We start from the raw sequence: 23468 nt of genomic DNA on the forward strand, positions 1-23468 counted from the left end.
TATTTTTGGAAGTAGTTTTTAGTTTGTTTTTAGTTATAGCTATTTTAGGGGGATATCTGTGTGTGCAGGTGACTATTACTGTGCATAATTATTAGGCAACTTAACAAAAAACAAATATATACCCATTTCAATTATTTATTTTTACCAGTGAAACCAATATAACATCTCAACATTCACAAATATACATTTCTGACATTCAAAAACATAACAAAAACAAATCAGTGACCAATATAGCCACCTTTCTTTGCAAGGACACTCAAAAGCCTGCCATCCATGGATTCTGTCAGTGTTTTGATCTGTTCACCATCAACATTGCGTGCAGCAGCAACCACAGCCTCCCAGACACTGTTCAGAGAGGTGTACTGTTTTCCCTCCTTGTAAATCTCACATTTGATGATGGACCACAGGTTCTCAATGGGGTTCAGATCAGGTGAACAAGGAGGCCATGTCATTACTGTAGATTTCCTGCTTTTATACCCTTTCTTGCCAGCCACGCTGTGGAGTACTTGGACGCGTGTGATGGAGCATTGTCCTGCATGAAAATCATGTTTTTCTTGAAGGATGCAGACTTCTTCCTGTACCACTGCTTGAAGAAGGTGTCTTCCAGAAACTGGCAGTAGGACTGGGAGTTGAGCTTGACTCCATCCTCAACCCGAAAAGGCCCCACAAGCTCATCTTTGATGATACCAGCCCAAACCAGTACTCCACCTCCACCTTGCTGGCGTCTGAGTCGGACTGGAGCTCTCTGCCCTTTACCAATCCAGCCACGGGCCCATCCATCTGGCCCATCAAGACTCACTCTCATTTCATCAGTCCATAAAACCTTAGGAAAATCAGTCTTGAGATATTTCTTGGCCCAGTCTTGACGTTTCAGCTTGTGTGTCTTGTTCAGTGGTGGTCGTCTTTCAGCCTTTCTTACCTTGGCCATGTCTCTGAGTATTGCACACCTTGTGCTTTTGGGCACTCCAGTGATGTTGCAGCTCTGAAATATGGCCAAACTGGTGGCAAGTGGCATCTTGGCAGCTGCACGCTTGACTTTTCTCAGTTCATGGGCAGTTATTTTGCGCCTTGGTTTCTCCACACGCTTCTTGCGACCCTGTTGACTATTTTGAATGAAACGCTTGATTGTTCGATGATCACGCTTCAGAAGCTTTGCAATTTTAAGAGTGCTGCATCCCTCTGCAAGATATCTCACTATTTTTGACTTTTCTGAGCCTGTCAAGTCCTTCTTTTGACCCATTTTGCCAAAGGAAAGGAAGTTGCCTAATAATTATGCACACCTGATACAGGGTGTTGATGTCATTGGACCACACCCCTTCTCATTACAGAGATGCACATCACCTAATATGCTTAATTGGTAGTAGGCTTTCGAGCCTATACAGCTTGGAGTAAGACAACATGCATAAAGAGGATGATGTGGTCAAAATACTCATTTGCCTAATAATTCTGCACTCCCTGTAGTAGTGAACATCAGTGCTAGAGGGCAATACTCTTTTTATATTGAAAGCAAGCTCTTATTCTTTGAAATATATGTCTAATTATCCTTCATACCCTCCGTGCTGCTTCCAAAGTGGCTCTGGCCAATTATAACAACAATTCTTGTTACTCCTGTTTTAAATCTCTCTAAATTTTTATGGCTTGGGGGAAAAGCTAAAACGAATTACTAAATCAAGCCAAAACGATGTGGAATGAACATTCTGATGAAACCTCAGAACATTTTATTCCAAGTTCAGAACACTGGAAACAATTTGGACCCTACTAGTGCTACTTAATATCACACTGTCACTCTTTATCTCACTATTAAGGGCCATTTAAAATAATACAGAACTAGAATAATCCCAAAACAGAGTATTAAAGAGCGCTAGTGTGGTTAGAATTCAGTACTGCAGGCTACTTCTGCTGACTGCCAGCAGTTGGGCAGTTCGATTCTCACCGGCTCAGGGTTGACTCAGCCTTCCATCCTTCCAAGATCAGTAAAATGAGGACCCAGATTGTTGGGGGCAATAAGCTGACTCTGTAAACTGCTTAGAGAGGGCCGTAAAGCAGTGTGAAGCGTTAAATAAGTCTAAGTGCTATTGCTATTTTAAAAAAACCCTCTATTTTTCAACAGTACAGCATTACATAGCTACAAATACTACAAAAACTCACACTGTAATATTTTATAGCATCTAAATCTGACATGTTTTAAGCAAATCTCTTTACCAAGGAAAATCTTATCTGCTGGTCAGTTTTCGTTTTGTTATTTTATATTGATTTTCAGCTATGAGGTTTCTCAAACTGGTTTACTCAGTAGTATGTCTCACCTTTTTACCTTGCTCCTTAAAGGTACTTTCTGAACTAGAAAAATAAGCACTCTAAAAAGTGACTCAGGAATATAAGTCACCCAAATGCTGAGTGGAACAATGAAAAACATTCCAATCTTAACTGTTTCTTATGGTTATGCTGCCTTCTAATAAAAAAGCTGAAAGAAGTATGTTGCATCTTACTCCCAGTCATCGGTATTGGCCATGACCCGGATTGTATTGCCATTAAAATCTTGCAAGGCAGTAGTCCCAGCAACTGATGATGTGTACAGTTCACTTGGATTAAAAGGATTAAACTTCATTCCTGTGATAGCACCTCCAGCTCCCATCTATAGTTAAAAGAAATGGATAAAACACAAAGCCACTCAAAAATCAGGAAGGAGAACATTTCCTCATATTATCTGATTAGTGTCAGTAACATAAATATAAAACTACATTTCCCAAAAGATAGCATTCATGTTTATCAGACTGCGTCAAAGCAAAGAGCCTCACGTGGGGAGGATTTTCAGCTCTTCTGGCCAATGCTAGAATTAGAATTTATTGAATTTATATGCCGCCCTTCTCCCTAAGGACTCAGGGCGGCTCACAACAATAAAAAGTTAAAATACATAAAATACAAAATTTAAAAAAGAATTAAATCATAAATGTAATAAATACATAACAATTAACCCAATAAAATCTAATTCAAAACTGGAGTCAGTCCATGCTTGATTGTTGGAACAGCCATGTCTTCAGGTCACGGCGGAAGGACCGAAGGTCGGGGGCCGTCTGCAGCTCCAGAGGCAACTCATTCCAGAGGGTCGGCACGCCCACAGAGAAGGCTCTCCCCCTGGGGGTCGCCAGCCGGCACTGCTTAGCCAAAGGAACCCTGAGGAGGCTGACTCTGTGGGAGCAAACCGGGCGATGGGAGGTTGACAATGGCAGCAGGTGGTCTCGCAACATGGCAGGAGCCCAGCTTCCTCTCAGAATCAATGTATCATCTTTTCTTTTTATTGAAAAGTTTTACAAAATTTTAATAATAAACCCCTCCTCCCCATCAACCCTCTCCCCTTCCCTCCCCCCCGGACTTCCCAAAGCAGAATACAGGGTATTACATATAGCAATCTTATGCAAACATATGCTAAATATCTATTACAACATTAACAAACCTTCCACCCTTTAACTCCCTTATAACAATCAATGTATCATCTTGAGTGCTGAATTTTTTTCTTAAAAATTAGCCTAAGAAAAAGTCCGCAGTAAGCAGTAAAAAAAAATGAAACGAAAATACAAGACTGCAATGCTCTTGTCTTCACATGCAAATATATATCCAAACAATATAAACAGAAGCTCACATAAAAGATCTAGGAACATTTTTTAAAAAATTCTTCCTCTAATCCAATCCAGACATCAAAATATACTATAGAACTATTACAACCGTAAACCTCAGTCTATAGGTGACCACAGTTGATACAAGGTTTCATATTAAAGCAACATCTTTACACAGCAAATGAAAAATCTCACTGCATTTACAGGATATCTCCCATTCATTCAGAGAACTGAGTTGGAAGAGAGAATTTGGGCCATCAAGCTCAACCCCTTGATTACTTAAGAGTATGGACCACGAAAGTAAAATAAAATTAGATCCAAAAAGATTACAGATTTCCCACTTTAAAATCATAATTATCCAATTTTGAGACATCCCTCCTACCTCATTTCCATTCTTTCAAAGTAAGGAGACAAACAGCCCTGATTCTTCAAAAACATTTTTATTATTATTATTATTATTATTATTATTATTATTATTATTATTATTATTATTATTATTATTATTATTAATTTTATTTATATACCGCCCTTCTCCCAAAGGACTCAGGGCGGTGATTTAATTTAATTATAACTCATGGCTCTCATCAGCATGTTAATACTAAACTGCTTCAACTTACCCCTTCAATAAAACATGTTTTATTGAGCACTTCATAATTCCACAAGATGATGTCTCCTCCTTTGGAGCCCACAGCAACTGTGCTGGGATGCATTGGATGCCATTCCATAGCTGTAATTCTTCTGTCAAATGGACTTGCTGTTCGGAACAGACGGTAGAAGTAGAGAGAACGTACAAAGGGCACCTGGAGACACTGTTGCAAAGACAGTAAGAGAGTGAGATCCGAGCCCCAGTTGCATGCACATAGTCTTTTATACATATGTGCAGTTGGCAGGAACAATTGTGTAAATTGCCTAATTGTATCTTTGGATTCGTTTTCCTCAATAAATAAATGAGCAAATACAATTTTTTTTTTACTCATTTGGTTAACTGGGTACTCTTTATCTAGTTTTAATGGAAAACAGATAATGTCATGTTTAGGTCATATTTATTATGCAAAATTATTGAACATTCAAAAGGGTTCACAAAGTTTTAAGAGCCACTGTAACTATAATTATCTGGTACTTGCTGAGATACCTTGCATCATATCCAAGATCAAAAAAGCAGGAAAAAAAATGCTACTCAAATTCTCTTACCCAGAGCACAGGAGACTTGAAGAGATGCTATAAAAATTTGTTGGGATCTACTTCAGACTAGGTTGAATCTACTAAGCCAGTGGCTCCCAACCTTTTCTATACCCTGCACCCCTAGAACACTTCTGATATATTCTCGCACCCCTTACAAAAGCTCAAAATAACGGCAATGAATAATGTATACACACTATAATTTTGAAAACCCAAGTTTTTGCACCACCTGGAATATCGTCTCGCACCCTTGGTTGGGAATCCCTGTACTAAGCAAGTCTAATGTGTGTCACATCTGTTTTTACAATCTTGTATATCCTACAATGTATTAGATTGGATAAGCATGATTAATTTTTTTTGTTTTAGAAATGGCTATTCATTATTTTAAACAACAGATGGTTACTCATGCTAACTATCACTCCAGTCCATTAATTATTATCTCTTAATTAACTGATTTGGAGAGTTGATGGGCCAATCAATTATACAGTGTCTGAATTCCTGGCATGCCTTCACTGGCTTTCCAAATATTCAAAACGCTTTTTAATGGTTTTATTTCAACTGTATGTTATTTTTAATTTTAATTATTTTATAGTATTCTTCTTAGTTTTGGCAATGGTTTTAATATTATAATATTTCTTAGATGCATTGGGTTCCTTTTCTTTTCCTCCTGATTCAAATTGTTGAATAAACAATTGTTTTTAATAAATTATCTATAGACAAGATGTTGTTTTTGGTAGTAATGAATCATACTATGTTGTTTAAGAAGGTTTGTTTTTTATTGCTGGTTATTGTTATTTGCAATTCAGACCTGGAGCTCATCCAGTCATCACTACACATACACTTCTGTATTTTTTAAAATGACAAGTATATTTGAGTCATGGAACATTAAATAGCTGAGAAGCATATTCAAAAGGAAAAAGATTTTTAATACATTAAAATTGATGAGGGTGGATCTTTTTCATGTAATATATAATGCTCTGAATGAGAAAAAATATTTTTAGCAAAGAAGGGATTAAGTCAGTTAAATAACTGGAAATTTAAAATCTGCCAGGAAGTAGCAATTGTAGTGAAAAATTTCTAATTTTATAGTTGAACAAAAGATTTGGTGACTAGGCAATTTTAGTCATCAAATACAGAGTTCATTAGTTCCAGGTTAGTATTGTGGCTGCAGCAACCTTGGTTTGAATCTGAGTCATGGCAGACAAAAAGGAGAAAGATTTTAATCATAAACATTCTGTTAGATGGTTAAAGAGCTGTCTAATTTTAAATCGTGATTAAAAAAAATTGCAGAAACTATTCTAGAGAATGTGGTTCAGAGAAAGATGAGGCATCCAGTTCCTGGTGCTTTAAAATAGTATCTGCTGGTTATAAAACAGCAACAGTTCAACTCTGAAAATATTGTTGAATTATTTCTGTTACATACGTTTATGGTTCAACCAAAGATAAAGCTGAATATTTTACAAAATTACTAATGTTGGTTTTACTAATCTTGGATTTCAGGCTGATAACATAACTATGATCTATTTAATTCTTGATCCATTATTAGTTTGGGAAAAAATAAACTGGAAATTAAACATCCTTTGAATATCATCTGGGGATTCAATTCAGTGGACATAGTGAAGACTATTTAAATGTGTAAACGCAGATAATTTTTGAGTACAGTTTACTGTACAATTTCTAATTATGCACCCATATTAATGTCATTGAATTTGGACAAAAATATCTCAATTATCAGAGTTACTATTTTAATACTTTTCCCTGGAAGATTCATAATATAGTTTTTTTCAATAAATAAAAATTCAGTTAATTTGGGAATCATTCAGGATATATTTAAAGCATTTATTATTCATGGTAAGGTAACAGTGTATTAACTCCTGGCAGAAAAAGATCTACAATTACAACATAGAGCAGTTAAATTAGAAGTTAAAAGAAACAGAAAATATATGCCCTAAAACAGAGTAAAGAAACATATTAACTTTTTAGATTTACTAAGTTGCAGTTGGACCAATCGTAAGCTTTGTAAACAGTACATATTTAAAACGAATGAAACACTGAGTATTGAAAAACAGAGAGAAAAGAACTGGGAAGTTATTGGCTACCTGTCTGAAAATTTTCCAACAATGTAAAATAATATCTTTGGAAAGAGATTCCTCAGGACAAAACATACTAATTAATTATAACATTGACTTTGTGTTTTAGAATTTGGTAACTTTTACCTTCTTAAGTTGTGGTCCAACAGTGCCACCCACCATATTTTGATAAATGTAGTGGACAATATTCTTTTGCATTTCCCATGGATGGAAGGCAACTCTTGAATTTCGAACCATGGAGCCAAAGCAAGCTTGTCCTGTCCCCAAACAACAAAAATGGGTATATCTGATTACTTGCTTAGTTAGTATAGTAAGACCTCAGTTTTTTGGGTTTTTTTTTTACTTACACATTAAGGACTATCAACCAGATCTAAATTCAATACAGTTGGGGAGGAACGACAGAAATAAAAAATGATTATTTAATGCATTGGTAAATGTAAACATATAACGTTTCATCAGCATACTGATACAAAAAAATCTAAAATGGCTAGTACACGGTCGTGTAAAGATCTAGTAAAAAGCAGATGTTTAATATTTTAAGAATGCACTGGGTAAGACATAAGCAATTTTTTAAAAATAGTTAATGGCAGAAAAAAAATTCACAGAATGTTTAATAGGGATGGCAGTACTCAGTTAACTATTAATTTTTATTCCACTAGGAAATTGAGGAAATTGAGGAATTTTGATCTTGGGGGAGGGAATTCTTGACCCCTGCCAGGATGAATTTCTTCCTTACACCCCTTTAGAAATAATGTTGTACAGTAAATTATTGAGAAAACAGACATATTGTACTTAATTATATACCAACTAGGTGGAAGTTATTCAGTTTGGAATAAAGATGGGTTTTTTTCATACTGCCATAATAGCAAAAAAAAAAGAATAAACTTTAGATGGGGAAAATACTATAATTTCTGATACGAAGGACTGGATTTCAGAGATGTGATTTAGCAATTTTTGAGAAAAATAAAAGATTCTATAATTAGAAAATATCACATTATGTTTCCCTCTGGGGAAAAAATCTTGAACAGGTTGAGTCAGCACTAAAAGCTTAATTTTTCTTTTTAAATGCTTACTAAATCAAGTGAACTTGGGATGTACAGTAGTCGTAATTATTTTTTCATTTGTTTTTGTGAATGGGGAATTGCTTATTTTTATTTTATGTATGTCTGTTTGAAAATCAAAACTATTTTGTTTTAAAAAATTGAGCCACTATAGGATTGTTAGTCTGTCTTCTGCACACATAATCTATGTTTGGTTCTTTATTGTTTCTTGATTTTTAAATATAAACAAGCCACCCAGACTTATAATGAGTTGGGAAAGCTCTAAATTGTATAAATAAATAAAGCTTGACAGAGAATTTCCCATTCACAAAAACAAATGACAAAAAATTACGACTACTGTATATCCCAAGTTCACTTGATTTAGTAAGCATTTAAAAAGAAAAATTAAACTTTCAGTGCTGACCGAACCTGTCCAAGATTTTTTTGACCAGGTGACAAAATTAGTGGACCAGAAGAATGAATGCTGTGGATATAATTTACTTGGACTTCAGTAAGGTATTTGATAAAGTAGAACACAACCTACTACTTGATAAGATAGAAAAATGTGGGTTCGACAGCATCACCACCAGATGGATTCGTAGTTGGCTGATCAGCCGTACTCAGCGTGTGGTCCTCAATGGAACCGCATCTACATGGAGGGAAGTGTGTAGTGGGGTGCCCCAGGGCTCTGTTAGGGCCCAGTGCTCTTCAACATCTTCATCAATGATTTGGATGAGGGGATAGATGGGGAACTCATCAAATTTGCAGATGACACCAAGCTGGCAGGAATAGCCAACACTCCAGAAGATAGGCTTATGATACAGGAGGATCTTGACAGACTTGAACATTGGGCGCTATCTAAAAAAATGAAATGGTGAAAAAAGTAAGGTTCTACACATTGGCAAGAAAAATCTAATGCATAGGTACAGTGTAGGTGGTACCTTGCTCAATAGTAGTAAACGTGTGAGGGATCTCGGAGTCCTAATGGACAATCACTTAAATAAGAGCCAGCAGTGTGCTGCAGCTGCCAAAAAAGCCAACACAGTGCTAGGCTGCATTAACAGAGGGATAAAATCAAGATCACATGAAGTACTAATACCACTTTACAATGCCTTGGTAAGGCCACACTTGAAATACTGCATCCAGTTTTGGTCACCAAGATGCAAAAAAGATGTTGAGACTCTAGAAAAAGTACAGACAAGAGCAACAAAGATGATTAGGGGACTGGAGGCTAAAACATATAGGGAACGGTTGCTGGAATTGGGTATGAAGAGAAGGACGAGGGGTGACACGATAGCAGTGTCCCAATATCTCAAGGGTTGCCACAAAGAAGAGGGGGTCAACCTATTCTCCAAAGCACCTGAAGGCAGGACAAGAAGCAACGGATGGAAACTGACCAAAGAGAGAAGCAACCTAGAACTAAGGAGAAATTTCCTGACAGTTAAAACAATTAATCAGTGGAACAACCTGCCTCCAGAAGCTGTGAATGCTCCAACACTGGAAGTTTTTTTTTTAAAAAAAGAAGAGAATAGCACAGGACAACTTCTTTATCTGGTCTGCCAAGAAGCCAATGCACAGAAAATCAAAGTGAAGCTGCTTCCACATGCACCACACACATTCACGCACACATCCACTATTAGCAATCTGTTTGTACCAATGCACAGTACTGCAAGTGCGTTTTCTCACTTATTTCTGAACTGGTCCGCACTCCCTCTAGCTTGCCAAAGAGGGAGCATTGAAACCAACAGTTGACTGCTATCCTGCTTTGTTTGGTTCCACAGTGAGGAAAAAAAACAACATTCCTCTCTCCCCACCCAAAAGAAAGGAATTGCTATGGCCCAGAGCGGTGTGTGTGTGTGTGTGTGTGTGTGTGTTAGCACTGAGAGCAACAAGCAAGCAGTGAAAGAACAGCAATTAGGCTTCATGGCTCCTTCCCTTCAGCTGGAAAGAAGGAACCTTAAGAATTGGGAGAAGGGCTATAGTAGGATTTCCACAATGGGAAACATCTACCCATTTCCAGAAGAAATGCTATGTGCAGCATTTTTTCCGGAACAAGAAATTAGTGAATCTGCAAAATATGCATAGCCTACTGGAAGTTAAATGCCATTAATGGAGACATAAAAACACCAGTCCTCCGCTTGCAAGGCACCTGAGGTATTGAAGCACACTTTAAGGTCATGGATGAAAAACAGATCTCACCTATTAAAGGCAAGAAAAGCAATCCTTTGAACTTCCCCTTTTTTCTGCCTATCGCTAGAACTCACAGCACTGAAAACAGCAAACTAAATGAAAAATATTAGAGAGAAATTTGAGATTCATTGCAAGTAATATACATTAAAATACCTCATAACAACCTCAATAAGAATTGAAGAAAAAATACTGAATGAGTTCTAAAGCTAAGGAGTAGCATAATTTGATTTGAAAAAAGACAAAGAACTCAATTTAGGATTCTACAACATGGAAAATAACAAAATGGACTGGCTATATCAAACTTTAAGTTATACAGGTAGTGCTCGACTTATGACCACAATTGAGCCAAAAATTTATGTTGCTAAGTGAGACGTTTGTTAAGTGAAATTTGCTCCAATTTACAACCTTTCTTGCCACAGTTGTGAAGTGAATCACTGCAGTTGTTGAGGTAGTAATATGGTTAAGTCAATCTCGCTTCCCCATTGACTTTGCTTGTCAGAAGGTCGCAAAAGGGGATCACATGACCCCGGGACCCTGCAACCGTCATAAATATGAGGCAATTGCCAAGTGTCTGAATCTTGATCACATGACTATGGGGATGCTGCAATGGTCGTGTGAAAAACAGTTATAACGCTCTTTTTCAGTACTGTTGTAACTTCGAAGGGTCACTAAATGAACTGTTGTAAGTTGAGAACTACCTGTACTATCAAATTATTAAACTTGATCACAGATTAAATAATACCACGTAGTTGAATGTTTCTACGGAAGAAGTAGAACTTTCAAGAGGCTTGCACAAATCCAGGTCTGCTACAAAAAGAAATGTTAATTGCATAACAGGCCATTCAATTATCCTCTATTATGCTTTCTTTGGAAGACCACATAATAACTGTGACTAGGGGGGCCTTCGCCCAGGTTCGCCTGGTGCGCCAGTTGTGGCCCTATCTAGACCGGGATGCCCTGCGTATGGTCACTCATGCGCTCGTGACCTCTCGTTTAGACTACTGCAATGCTCTCTACATGGGGCTGCCCTTGAGGACCACTCGGAGGCTCCAACTGGTACAGAATGCAGCCGCGAGAGTTGTGTTGGGAGTCTCCCGATACTCTCATGTTACACCTCTGCTCTGTGAGCTGCATTGGCTCCCAGTTGTCTTCCGGGTGAGATTCAAGGTTCTGGTAATGGTTTTCAAGGCCCTACATGGCATGGGTCCGGAGCACCTTAGGGATCACCTGCTGCCGGCGTCAACTTCCCTCCGCCCTGTGCGTTCCCACAGAGAGGGCCTCCTCAGGGTGCCACCAGTCAGAGAATGTCATCTGGTGGCCCCCAGGGGGAGGTCCTTCTCTGTGGGCGCCCCGGATTTATGGAATCGTTTGCCGGTTGAGCTCCGGATGGCGCCCGGCCTTCGCTCCTTCCGACGCGATCTGAAGACTTATTTGTTCGAACAAGCCGGCCTGGCCTGATGGGGGATGGGTTTGGACTTTATTGTTGTTTTAAATGTATTTTAACCTATTGTTGTAACTTGGGCATCTCGTTTAATTCTTTCTTAATTTTTGTATTTTTGTACTTTTATATGTTTGCCCTGTTCACCGCCCTGAGTCCTTCGGGAGAAGGGCGGTATACAAATAAAATTATTATTATTATTAAAAAGAGGGGGCAAATTTAAAAGAAAAATAGGCCCTGGTTTATTAGCTCTTGTCCTAATACCAAACTACTATTTTTCCTGAAGGCAAATATGCTATTTTATCAGTAAAAAATAATTTATATGGAAAGCAAGATTTAACCTTCATTAAAGAATTAACTCTTTAAGATTCTCTTTGGAATAGTCAAAAATGCATAGTTATAAGTAGTATAAATTCCAAAGGAACTATGAAAATAAGGTGGTATAATTAGTTTGACATAGCACAGAACTCAAAAATTTATTGGAGCTTGTGTGTGCATGTATGATTACTGAAATGATTTAGAAAATGAAAAAGTCAAAAGTTGCATGATTAAACAGATACAGAAATTAAGCAGGACACTTAGTATGCAACAATGGGAATATCAATGGAAGGTAAATATTAAATTTACTGTGAATATTATACTCAGAAAAAGTTATGTATGCATTTTTGTCGGTACATTACTCTAATATTTTGATTGCTTAAAATCAATAATTTCTATTAAAAACAGCTAAAATGCTACAGTCAGATTAGATCAGTCTTCTATTATCCAGTGGCAATGTTACATAGCTCAGCAATTTTGGAAGATGTTTCACCAGAGAATGAAACCAATTTTAAATAATGTCTTTCCTTTTGTATCAGTTGTTTTTCTGCTAAGTATTACAAAGCCGTGTGTGCGTGCGTGTTTGTGTGTGTTTATTTATTTATTTATTTATTTTATTTAGTTATATTTATATACCGCCCTATTCCCTGAGGACTTTGTGTGTGTGTGTGTGTGTGTGTGTATGAATAAATGAACTATAATTCTGCATTGCAGACTTTTGTCACATCTGAATTTGGGGTTTCTTTCAACCTACAGTTTTTAAAACTGTAGATTCTGTCTGTCTGGCCACAAAATTAAGGATGGATTGCTTCAGATCAGCTAGAAATCCTGCAGTCTGGAATGATTAAAAAACAGGCCTTGGCTTTTTGTATGAAATTCTTTCATATTTCTTCAGCGTGTTACTATATCCCCACATAGTCATCTTTTCCTAAGGCTAAATATACCCACCTCCTTCAATCACTCTTTATGGGACTTAAATTTCTAATCCATGAATCATGCTCAATGCACTTCTTTGAATGTGTTCTAATATCTCTGAATGCTTCTTAAAGCTGGACACTTAAGATGTGTCCAACCTCAGATGTTGTGAGCAAAACAGAATAATGTACAATTTTATTGTATTAAGTGTTTTTCTCAGACATATCATGTTGAGGACTTACATTCAATTGCAACTTATTCAAGAATTTTTTTTACAGCAGCATTACCAAGTCAGATATTTTCCTAATCTATAAGTATTTGGGATGTTTGTTTCATAATTGAAGAACTTTGCTTTTGTTTCTGTTAATTATCATTTTACTTTCAGCCAATTTTTTAACACATCGACATAATTTAGAATTTTATTTCTGTCTTCTCAGGTACAAAGTTATCCTATTTTCAATGATCTGCACATCTAATTAACATTTATTCCAGCTCTTCATAATTAATAAAATATTAAAAAGTAGAGGATCCAGGACTTACAATTTGAGCAGCTTTTTTTAGTAAAATTTTCAAGCCAGGATTCCCATAAAAATTAAAAATGTTAAACCTTATTAAAGCAAGAAAAAAAACCCTATTATTTGTTTGTAAAGATGAACTGGAACTTTTTTATTCACTTACTTATGTCACATTACTAGGACAAGTATATATCCTAATTGTGTGAAATACCAAGAGCAATCCCTTGCAACTTAGAGCAGAACAACAATCAGCTTATGCTAGGAGAGTTTCTTCTAGAAGACTCCTCAGATAAAGGCAAATATTGAGCACAGTCATCAAGCTGCGATGTGAAATTAAGCATCTTCTGACAAACATAAATATATATATAGAGAGAGAAACCCAAAAACATAAAAACAGGATATACCATTGCACTTTAAATTCCTTCTGAAAGAGAATATTCCAGTTTGTTCTATAGCTTACATAAAATACATGGAGTTTCTAGCAGTGTGGTTTTAACAAATATATCTGCTGACACTTCATGAAAAACCCTAAGAGACAGTTGCCTGGAGAGAATTTTGCTGAGCAATTAAGCTCTAGAGGTTTGACTTTTGTTTGTTTTCATACTTAGCTCTACTTTTTATATTTAATCCCTAGATACTTTTATTTATCTATTAATCAAATTTATTTAGTCGCACAACTCACCAAAAATGATTCTGAACAATGTACAATAATATACTATAAAATAATAAGATAGAAAAAAATTATGCAGAAATTTTTTTAAAAAAATCAGAATTAAAGGTTCAGAAAAGGCAGCAGCTGTCAACAACAATGGAGTCACTTCAGTACCCTGCTGGTCCTTAGGGCCCCCGTGCCTGACAGCATAACCAGGTTTTGAGGAACTTTTGGAAAATCAACAGGGATGTAGCCAGCCTCACCTTGGGGTGGGGGAGAAGGATGTTCCATAGGGCAGGCACCATGGCAGAAAAGGCTCATTGCCTGGGTCGCACTAAAGGTAGCTGCCTAGCAGACGGGACTGTGGCATACCTCTTTTGTCAGACCTGATGGGATGAGCAGATGTAATCAGGGAGAAGAAGTCACTCAAATAACCTGGACCAATGCCATGAAGGGCTTTAAAGGTCAAAACAGCTCTTTGAATTGGATCCAGAAGCAAACCAGCAGCCAATGGAGCTGGTGGAGCAGAAGTGTAACATTTGCTATTCTAGAGGTATATATAACTGCCGACACCACGGCATTTTGCACCAGCTGAAGCTACTGGATACTTTTCAAGGGAAGCCCTCTGTGGAGCACATTACAGTAGTCCCACATGAATGAATGATCATAAGCAGAGCCTCCCAATCTGGGAACGGGTGCAAAGGCTCTCCCATTCATGACTGTCAGCTGTTTTTCGAGTGGGAGTGGGAGTCCAGAAAAACTCCTAGGTCTGCTGGGCAGTTCAATCCCATCCATCACCAAAGGCGGCATAGTTCTAAAAGTAATATATCCCCAAAACCCAAAGCCACTCAGTATCGCCAGGGTTCAACTGAAACCCTGCGTTCTTTATCCAGACCCTCACACACTCCAGGCACTGAGATAAGATGTCCTCGGCATTGCTTAATTCACCAGGGAAACACTGATGATACCTCAACCTGTGGTAATTGATGAGGTCACTCAGTGGCCTCATGTAAATATTGAATAGGAGTGGAGAAAGCACCAAATTCTGTAGGCATCCCACACAGTACAGGTTGCGTGGTGGAACCTGCACCGATTGGAACTGATCCCAGAGAAAGGAGGCGAAACAGCCTTTCACAGTACTACCCACCCTCAATCTTCTAAGCCAGACATGTCAAACACAAGGCCCAGGGGCCGGATGCGGCCCGCGAAGTGGTTTCATGTGGCCCGCAAAGCCATCCTGGAAACATTGAGGGAATGGCCCCCATTGCCTTGGCCCTGGCCCAGAGACCCTCCTTCTGCCAGAGACCCTCAGATCTGTCCCACTCCTGCCCAGGCCCCCATAGGCAGCCTTGAGGCGAACGATGTAAAGCTGGCCACGCCCACCCAGTAGGCCATACACACTCTAGCCACGCCCACCCAGTAGGCCACGCCCACCCTGGCCATACCCACCTGGCCCCCTGAGGGCAACCGCAATGCTGATGCGGCCCTCAATGAAATTGAGTTTGACACCCCTGTTCTAAGCCAATTCAGAGCTATATCACAATCAATGGCATGGAGTCATTGAGACATCAGGTAGAACAAGGATAGATGCACAGATTTGCATTTAAAGTAGAACAAGGATTTGATGTACCTGCATCCAAAAAAAGTGCAAGGGAAACTTGTCCAGGACAATACTAATAATCTCCAAAGCAATAGGATATGCAACATCTGACAATTTGTTAAATTAAATAACAAAGAAGCAGATCAAATGAAACCATTAAAATACATTTATGTGTAGAAGCAAAGGGCAGTGAGAAAAATTATCTACCCAAGGAGTTTATAGGATGCAAACAGGGCTCAGCATCACTCTTTACTTTCACTCATTCAGTAAAACTTTTCATTATTTATTTTTCACATTAATGAGTATACCCATATTTCTAAATATCTATTCACAGCCAGAACAGGTTTGGATCCTAAACAGGAGCACATTGCCATTATTCACACATTATTTTAAATGACAGCATCTAGAGCCTTGAAAGCAGTTCATTCAAGAAAGGTTATTCTACAACCATTAACTTAACCCCATTAACTTTGAAACGCTGAATATATAAACCCATCAGCACTCCATCTCCAGATGCCAACTAGAGTACAAACATGACATTTAAACTGTGCTTTCCTTTCTCTGGTTTTGGGGAACCAGATGTTACGGTTTATAAGGAAAGAAAAGGCTGAATTAGCACAGAAACTGGGAAGCAGAATTATGTAAGAACTTCCACAGACTGGGGGTAGGGACCATTTCACCCACAAGCTTTCCAGAGGTGCAGCTTATCAAGAGAACACTCATGCTGAATGTGATTTAGAATGCACAGCAGGAGAGCAGGAAATAAATTATCTCTAATCAACTGAGAAGGGACACGGTGGCTCAGTGGGTTAGGACGCTGAACTTGTTGATCAGAAGGTCGGCAGTTTGGCGGGTCAAATCCCGAGTGCCGCGTAACAGAGTGAGCGCCTGTTACTCGTCCCAGCTTCTGCCAACCTAGCAATTCGAAAGCATGTAAAAATGCAAGTAGAAAAATAGGGACCACTACAGTGGGAAGGTAACAGCGTTCCATGCGCCTTTGGCATATAGTCATGCCAGCCACATGACCATGGAGACGTCCTCGGACAAGCGCTGGCTCTTCGGCTTTGAAACGGAGATGAGCACCGGCCCCTAGAGTCGGAATCAACTAGCATGCATGTGCGGGGGGAAACTAATCAACTGAGACTCTGTAAGTTCATAAACATATGAAGCTAATTTTGGAGTGGCACAAAGAACTTTTTTTTTTAAAAAAGGTTCAAGTTGAATGATACCCCACTCACCTTTACACAGACTACCTAGCTAATTTCTAAGACATTTTAAAATGTTTTAGCAATAAAAAGTGACTTCATTATTGTTAAAGCCACCACACATGGGATAAAGAAAAACTGACTGAGGTCATTTCTTCTTGCTCTCTTTATTTCACTCCCTTCACTGTGGTCGGAGGCAACAACAACTTGATGGGACACAATCAGTTATGATAATGTAAATCTGTTGCGACCAGCAAAGATGCTACAGCTGGAATATTCCCCATCCCCACCCAACACACATTTTTCTCCTTTCTTTGTCAGGAGAGCATAAGGTAACTTACAGATGTTAAAACTTCTATTTGGCTTTAGATGTTGCCACAATTAAGCTAAGCAAACAAAGTATTGAAAGAGAACCACATAGATTGACCTGCAATTCATTTACTCAACCCAATTTTCTGGATTGGCACAATATACTAAACCGTAAACTAACAATACAAACTGACCTTGCACAACAGGCTAGGTTAATGTAAGTTAGCTTGTCTGTGATTAGGTATGTTATCTAAACTGTTAGACTATTTTGTTTTAACATTTATACATAAAATAAAAAGATAGAGGTCATTAAATAAAATCAACCAAACAGCTAGGCCAGGGGTGTCAAACTCGATTTCATTGAGGGCCGCATCAGCATTGCAGTTGCCCTCAGGGGGCCGGGTGGGTATGGCCAGGGTGGGCGTGGCTAGAGTGCATATGTCCTACTGGGTGGGCGTAGCCAGCTCTACATCATTCGCATCAAGGGTGCCTATGGAGGCCTGGGCAGGAGTGGGACAGATGTGAGGGTCTCTGGCGGAAGGAGGGTCTCTGGGCCAGGGCCAAGGCAGTGGGGGCCGTTCCCTCACTGTTTCCAGGATGGCTTTGCAGGTCACATGAAACCACTTCGTGGGCCGGATCCGGCCCCCGGGCCTTGTGTTTGACATGTCTGAGCTAGGCTGTAGCAGCTTTTCCCTGCTGCTGAATTAGTGCCACCCACACTTGAATCAACAAAAAAGTACACTGGCATGAAATTTGCTGCCCCAACCCTATCCTGCCTCTATTTCATCTGGTCTGACTCACTGACAAAGAAGCTATCCTAATTTTCATGTGCAAAGTGATTAGTTGATTTCTCTGGTCCTCCCTCTTCTGCATTTCACCAAGTAGGGGAAAGAATCATCTGCCAATTACATTGCTGGAAAAGAAATATAAAGGGAAAAGCTGGCTATATGCTTCTATCTTTCATAATCTAGGCTTCTTCTTGGGCTCCTCCACCCAATTTTGAATATATGTTGGAGTCAATATACTGAATCCAACAAGGGAGGTAAATTACTAGAGTATTTTTATTTAAGATTTTCCCTTACTTTCTCTTTTTTACATAAGCAACAAATTCTTCTCTATTCTGTTCTGGAGGCTATTTGGGAAGGGTTGGCCTCATTCTATTATTTCAACTTTCCGCTACACTTAAAGCATTTATACTCCTGCAAGCAGTCTGCTATTATGAAATTCTGAGAAATATAAATCACACAGCTGCTCTATTTTTTTTTCAGGGAGACAACAGCAGAATGTCAGCAGGTAAGACCAGCCAGAAGACTGAGAAAGGAAATGCCCAACCACTACTGGTTGCCACTTTTAATTTGATAGTGCTTAAAAGCATTTACACATCTTGAGGCTGTCTCTGAATCCTGCAAGCTTAAGAAAGAAAACAGTATTTTATGGTGGTAAAACTAAGGACTTTTCTGACCCAATAGCTCACGGGTGTCAAACTTGCAGTGTTATGTAATGTGTCTTGATATATTGCGACTTTTTTTGCATTGCCAGAGCTGGGGTGGGTGCGGCCTCTGTACGATGCAACCGGCCTGCAGGCCAGCAGTTTGACACCCCTGCAATAGCTGGATATAAGATGAATGTGTGGACACAGTAGGAAAAAATTATTACTAAATCATGTTTTTATAAATGAAGATGGCCTCAAAGACAGGAAAACAGAATTATACTATCTTCTTTGAAAAAAATGCCGTCTCCAGCTCTCCCCAAAATCACCATTCCATCAGCTACTTGTTTTCATTCACCCTAGAATAATCAGTACATTATTTACCTCAATGTGATGAATTTCAGTTTACCAAATCATTACTAAACCATTCACATGACCATTTTTGCAGTCCCTGATATTAAAAAAAGGCTATGGTATGGGTTACCAATTTTTTGCAGTTTGGTTTTCTTCACAAATAGTTTTTTTGCTTGTAGCTCATTATCTAGTTCTCCATAGTCTCGCTTCCTTTTTCCAGATGATTTTGACACTTTTTCTGATTGATGCTCACGTGGATTCAGATGCTCATCCTTTGACTGCTTCCTAGAACCCATTTTGTTCTACTGAAAAAAACAATGCATTGGGAGGAGTCAGAAAACAAAGGATTTGGTCTTTTTGAAGTCAAGCTTCTCTGCTACTACAAATTCTTAAACATTTTAAATTATATTTATATTCAGTATTTCTTCCATCCTGAAACTCAAGGCTGCTTATGTGGTCTTCCAAAGTACATCATATTCAGGCCCTGACCAATCCATGCCAATTTTTCAACTTGTGGCAATCTCTAAAGGTATTCCAAAGAAAGTCTTTTATTTGTCATTTATCTGCAAATTGTTCTTGTTCTATACTAGAGGAAAAACTAGACAACTTTTCATTAAATCTCCCATCTAATTATGGTGCAGCTTTACATATCTTAAAACAGATAAAGTAGAACACATTTGCTTCAGTCTTATTACTCTGAATTACAAATGCAATTTTTACTTAAAATAAAACCCACTGTCTTTAATGGCCCTTATTTCTATCTACCGTAATCTCCACCTTTACTAGCTTAGCCTTTACGTCCACTTGTACTTCAATTTTAAGCATAATTCTGCCTTGACAATCTACTAAAGTTTAAACATGCAGCATCTAATTATCCTAGCCGAGATTCAAATGTATGCAAGTAAGGAGCTCTGGATTCTCCTCCGTCTTATAATTGCCATTTTTCTCCTAGTAAATAACTGGATAGTAGTCCCACCTTCATCCTGTGTCTTACTTCAGTTCAGAAAATAGATGAGCCTTCCTCAACCCAGCAAAAAATAGATGTGCAAGACTACAAAACCTATCAGCCATAGCCAATATATACAGGGTTTTATGTTAAAGATTATAAAAGTTATAAAATCTGGAGGCCACCGGATTAAAAAAAAAAGCTATAATACATACAAAGCAGGAGCATATTGATATATGCAATTTAGGTTTGTTACAGAAACGCTTCTAACTACATCCTAAAGTTTGTTAGTAATCACCACACTCAGTGGTTTTTGTATTTCCTTTCCATGTCAGACTCATCAACCTAATAAAGTTCTGCTGAAATTTTAAAAAGTTCACAAAGCAGTCACAAGCTGAACTGATACACCACATTACCTCCTCCTCCTCCTCCTCTCTACCATGCAGCATTTTCTTAACAGAAAAAAGACTGCTAGTGATAATATAGTTTGTTTTTAGCACAGAGTAATTTACACATGCTCATACGCGCTAGTATCTCTCTTCGTACAGGCAAGAACCTTTATGAAGGCTCCTATGCAGCTAAGGAATCGAGTTTGAATCCCGAGATCTCTAGAGCAGCGTTTCCCAACCTTAGGAACTTGAAGATGCGTGGACTTCAACTCCCAGAATTCCCCAGCCAGCTATGCTGGCTGGGGAATTCTGGGAGTTGAAGTCCACGCATCTTCAAGTTCCTAAGGTTGGGAAACGCTGCTCTAGACTGCAATTCCTGCCTGGGTTTAGGACAAGTTCGCTACAACACTGCTCCTCCAACCTGCCTCAGTTTTGTGAGGCTAAAACGCAGCTTTGGAATCTTCACACCGCCAAGAGTTTCTCTCCTCCCACCCCGCACATTTCCACACACAGATAAAGGCATGTTTTGCTATAAGCATCGAGAAAGGAGCAGAGTCGGCTGGAACACCCGAAACTTCCCACTTCTATATGTACTCAAGGGCCGGCTACTCGGAATCGCAAAGCCCATTCAGAGGCGGAAAGCTGACTTAAGGAAGCTGATCGTCAGCATTACTTCAGGACGCCCAGCTGCAAGGCAGAGGCTACGTGGCCAAGCAAAGCCCTCTCGCCAAGGCACGAGACTCTGGGCCAGGCTGAGGAGTTAGAAAGGAAACAGCAATTGCACGGCCAAGCGTGCGGGGAAGGGAGGGGGGAGGGAGGGAGACCCCCTCACCTGGAGTCTCGCGACCTAGCTCGCACGTTCCCCCGTAGCGATGCACAGGCTCGCCGGATAGGCAAACCCCACTCGGGCACTTGCCTACCGAAATCTCTCCTCGATAGTTTCATAATCTGGCGAGGAAAAGGAGGAGGAGCGAGCGAGAACGAACACAGTGAAGCGGTTTACGCGGGAAACCCGTTGGGTTCCGGCAAGGCCTACAAACGGAGCGAAGGGCCTGGTCCACCCAAAGGCTTGCTTTTTCCATTCGCCGATAGGGGGCGCCGCAAGGAACGGGTTGCACGAGGCAAGGCGAAGGGAAAAGTCTACGGCAGGGGTAGGCAACCGCGGCTCTTTTATGACTCATGGACTTCAACTCCCAGAATTCCTGAGCCAGCCCGAGTCATAAAAGAGCCGAGGTTGCCTACCCCTGGTCTATGGAGTTTCTCAGTCATTCTGGTCACGGTTGTCCCAAAGGTGCTTTTTTTCCCCCACCCCAAGAGGTAATAGGACTTCTTTTTTTTTCTTGGATGAGAAGCGAAACGTCTTCAAGGAAAAACAAAAGTCCAGTTGCCTCTTGAAAAAGCACTTTTGGGGCGAGGGGAAATGCCAGAAGATGTCGCTTGAACTCTCCAGAGAGGGCGGAGAGGGGGAACCTTGGACCAGACTAGAGAGCAAACATTTGAAAGAGAAGAAAAAGAGGTCCTTTTAGTCTTCCTCACATAAAGAAAAGAATAATTGCGCATTCCCTAAGATACGGGGCCGTATAGCAGCAATTCTCTCACCTTTAGGTTGGTGGAACCACCTCTGATGACGCGCTTAACCACCGGTGGCTAATTTAACTGTGATCTAAATGACACCCTAAGCGAACTGCCCACATAAATTTATTTTTGCACAGGTTGCTAGGTTAAAACGTGATTGGTTAGTCTCTGGCATTTTAGAGCCCCCAGTGAAAGGCGTTATATAAAGTGCAAGAATGGAAAAGAAAAGAGGGAAAGAGTTTCCTGAGGAGAAAACCATGCATCAACGAGGAGTTTGTTTATATCCTATAGTTCTTAGACAGTTGGAGATTTATCTTAGTACAGTAGTAGTAAATAAACACACAGCGTTCACGTGACAATTGCAGGCAAGTGTGAATTTTTAGATGAATGTTCTCCGGTAAAAAGACCAACATGCAGAGGAGAAGAAAAACCAACGTTAACAAGAAGGTGAGAAAACGTTTGCATTGCAATATACTTTAGTATTACAGAAGGTGTTATATACTGTAGAAAATGTCCAAACATAATTTTTTGATACAGTCCAGTAAGAACATACCATTTTCTTCACTGCGAAGATAAATTTTCCCATTTACCACACAGTTTTTATACCCTTCTCCCATGTCAGAGCTGTGCCATGAGAACTTTCATTTCCGCCCAATTTCTTTTAGAAACGGAAAAATCTCTTACCTAAAACAATATACTTTAAAGGAAGACAAAAATAATTCCATAATAGCACTTAAAGCCAGTAAGAATGGGACTGATTTTAATGGTGCATTACCATAATTAATTCATTGTTTCTCCTTCAAATATGTTTTAATAAATTGGCTAGTTTCTCACCTATATATGTTATGTGTAAATACTACAGCCTTTAAATTGTAGAAAAAACATGAAAGAACAAATGCTACTACTGTAATTGCATTTAAGAGTATGGACTTAACCCAACTAGAAGATAGTTTGCCTATGTGCAAGAAAATATACCCCAAATCTGAGATAGTAATTAAGTCTTTAGAATGTATAAGATTTAATTTCCAGTACCTAAAGGATAATGTGGTTATAGTTATTCATCTGTTTAGTTAAAATAGTTTGTGATTTGTGTGAATGCAGACAATTGGGTTAATTCAACAAAAAAAATATTCAGTTAACCATGAATTAGTACATTGTGCAAATTCATTTACACATCCTACTAAGCTATAGTATGGGTTATTGGTTTTGGTTTAATATGTTGAATGAACCCAGTCAGTGTGATTGGTAAACCATGGCTGATAGACTTACTAACCCTATGAGTGTACTGTAGACAAACCAGTTTTAATAAATGCAGATTAGTTCGTATAACTTTTAGGCTCAAAAACAGTGCAACCAGAGTACAAGGGAAAGGTGAAATTTAAAGTGATTGAGAAGGCATTTGTTAGGATGTTATAAAATATATTCTTAGAACAGACGACTAGACTGATTTGCCAACAGGTCCACCACAATGTTTCAAACACATTAAGAAGATATGTTGTATTATGTAATCTTGGAGGGAGTGTTTAATTTTTGATTGTTAACTTGCAGATAGTTAAGATAAATTCAGCACTCACTTCTAAAAAAATAATATACAGATATGATCAAGAACAAGAAAATAATTTGTATATAAATAGCTCACATTATTTGCATCTATTGTCTTCAGTATTTTAAATACCAGTGATACATACATTACATACAGCTAATCTAGGAAAA

At 38.9% G+C, this 23468-nt stretch overlaps 1 protein-coding gene across 3 annotated transcripts in view; it reads right to left on the reverse strand.

Moving 5' to 3' along the window:
• DDB2 (damage specific DNA binding protein 2) overlaps positions 1–21330 on the reverse strand; it is a 32279-nt gene extending 10949 nt beyond the window's left edge. For 2 of the 3 annotated variants that reach the window (XR_014024582.1, XM_081313516.1), the window contains exons 1-5: positions 21013–21330; positions 18976–19150; positions 7007–7137; positions 4229–4420; positions 2487–2632 (exon numbers count right to left, since the gene is read on the reverse strand). Coding sequence is in view for 2 of the 3 variants with exons in the window: in XM_081313516.1 (XP_081169642.1) it covers positions 2487–2632; positions 4229–4420; positions 7007–7137; positions 18976–19141 (635 nt within the window). In the remaining variant the exon portion in view is untranslated. The remainder of the gene's footprint in view (positions 1–2486; positions 2633–4228; positions 4421–7006; positions 7138–18975; positions 19151–21012) is intronic. The other variant, XM_081313517.1, reaches the window with a different exon arrangement.
• Between the last annotated feature and the right edge of the window lie 2138 nt (positions 21331–23468).

Source organism: Vipera berus (assembly GCF_964194415.1).
Source record: "Vipera berus genome assembly, chromosome: 1".
NCBI classification, from domain to species: Eukaryota; Metazoa; Chordata; class Lepidosauria; order Squamata; family Viperidae; genus Vipera; species Vipera berus.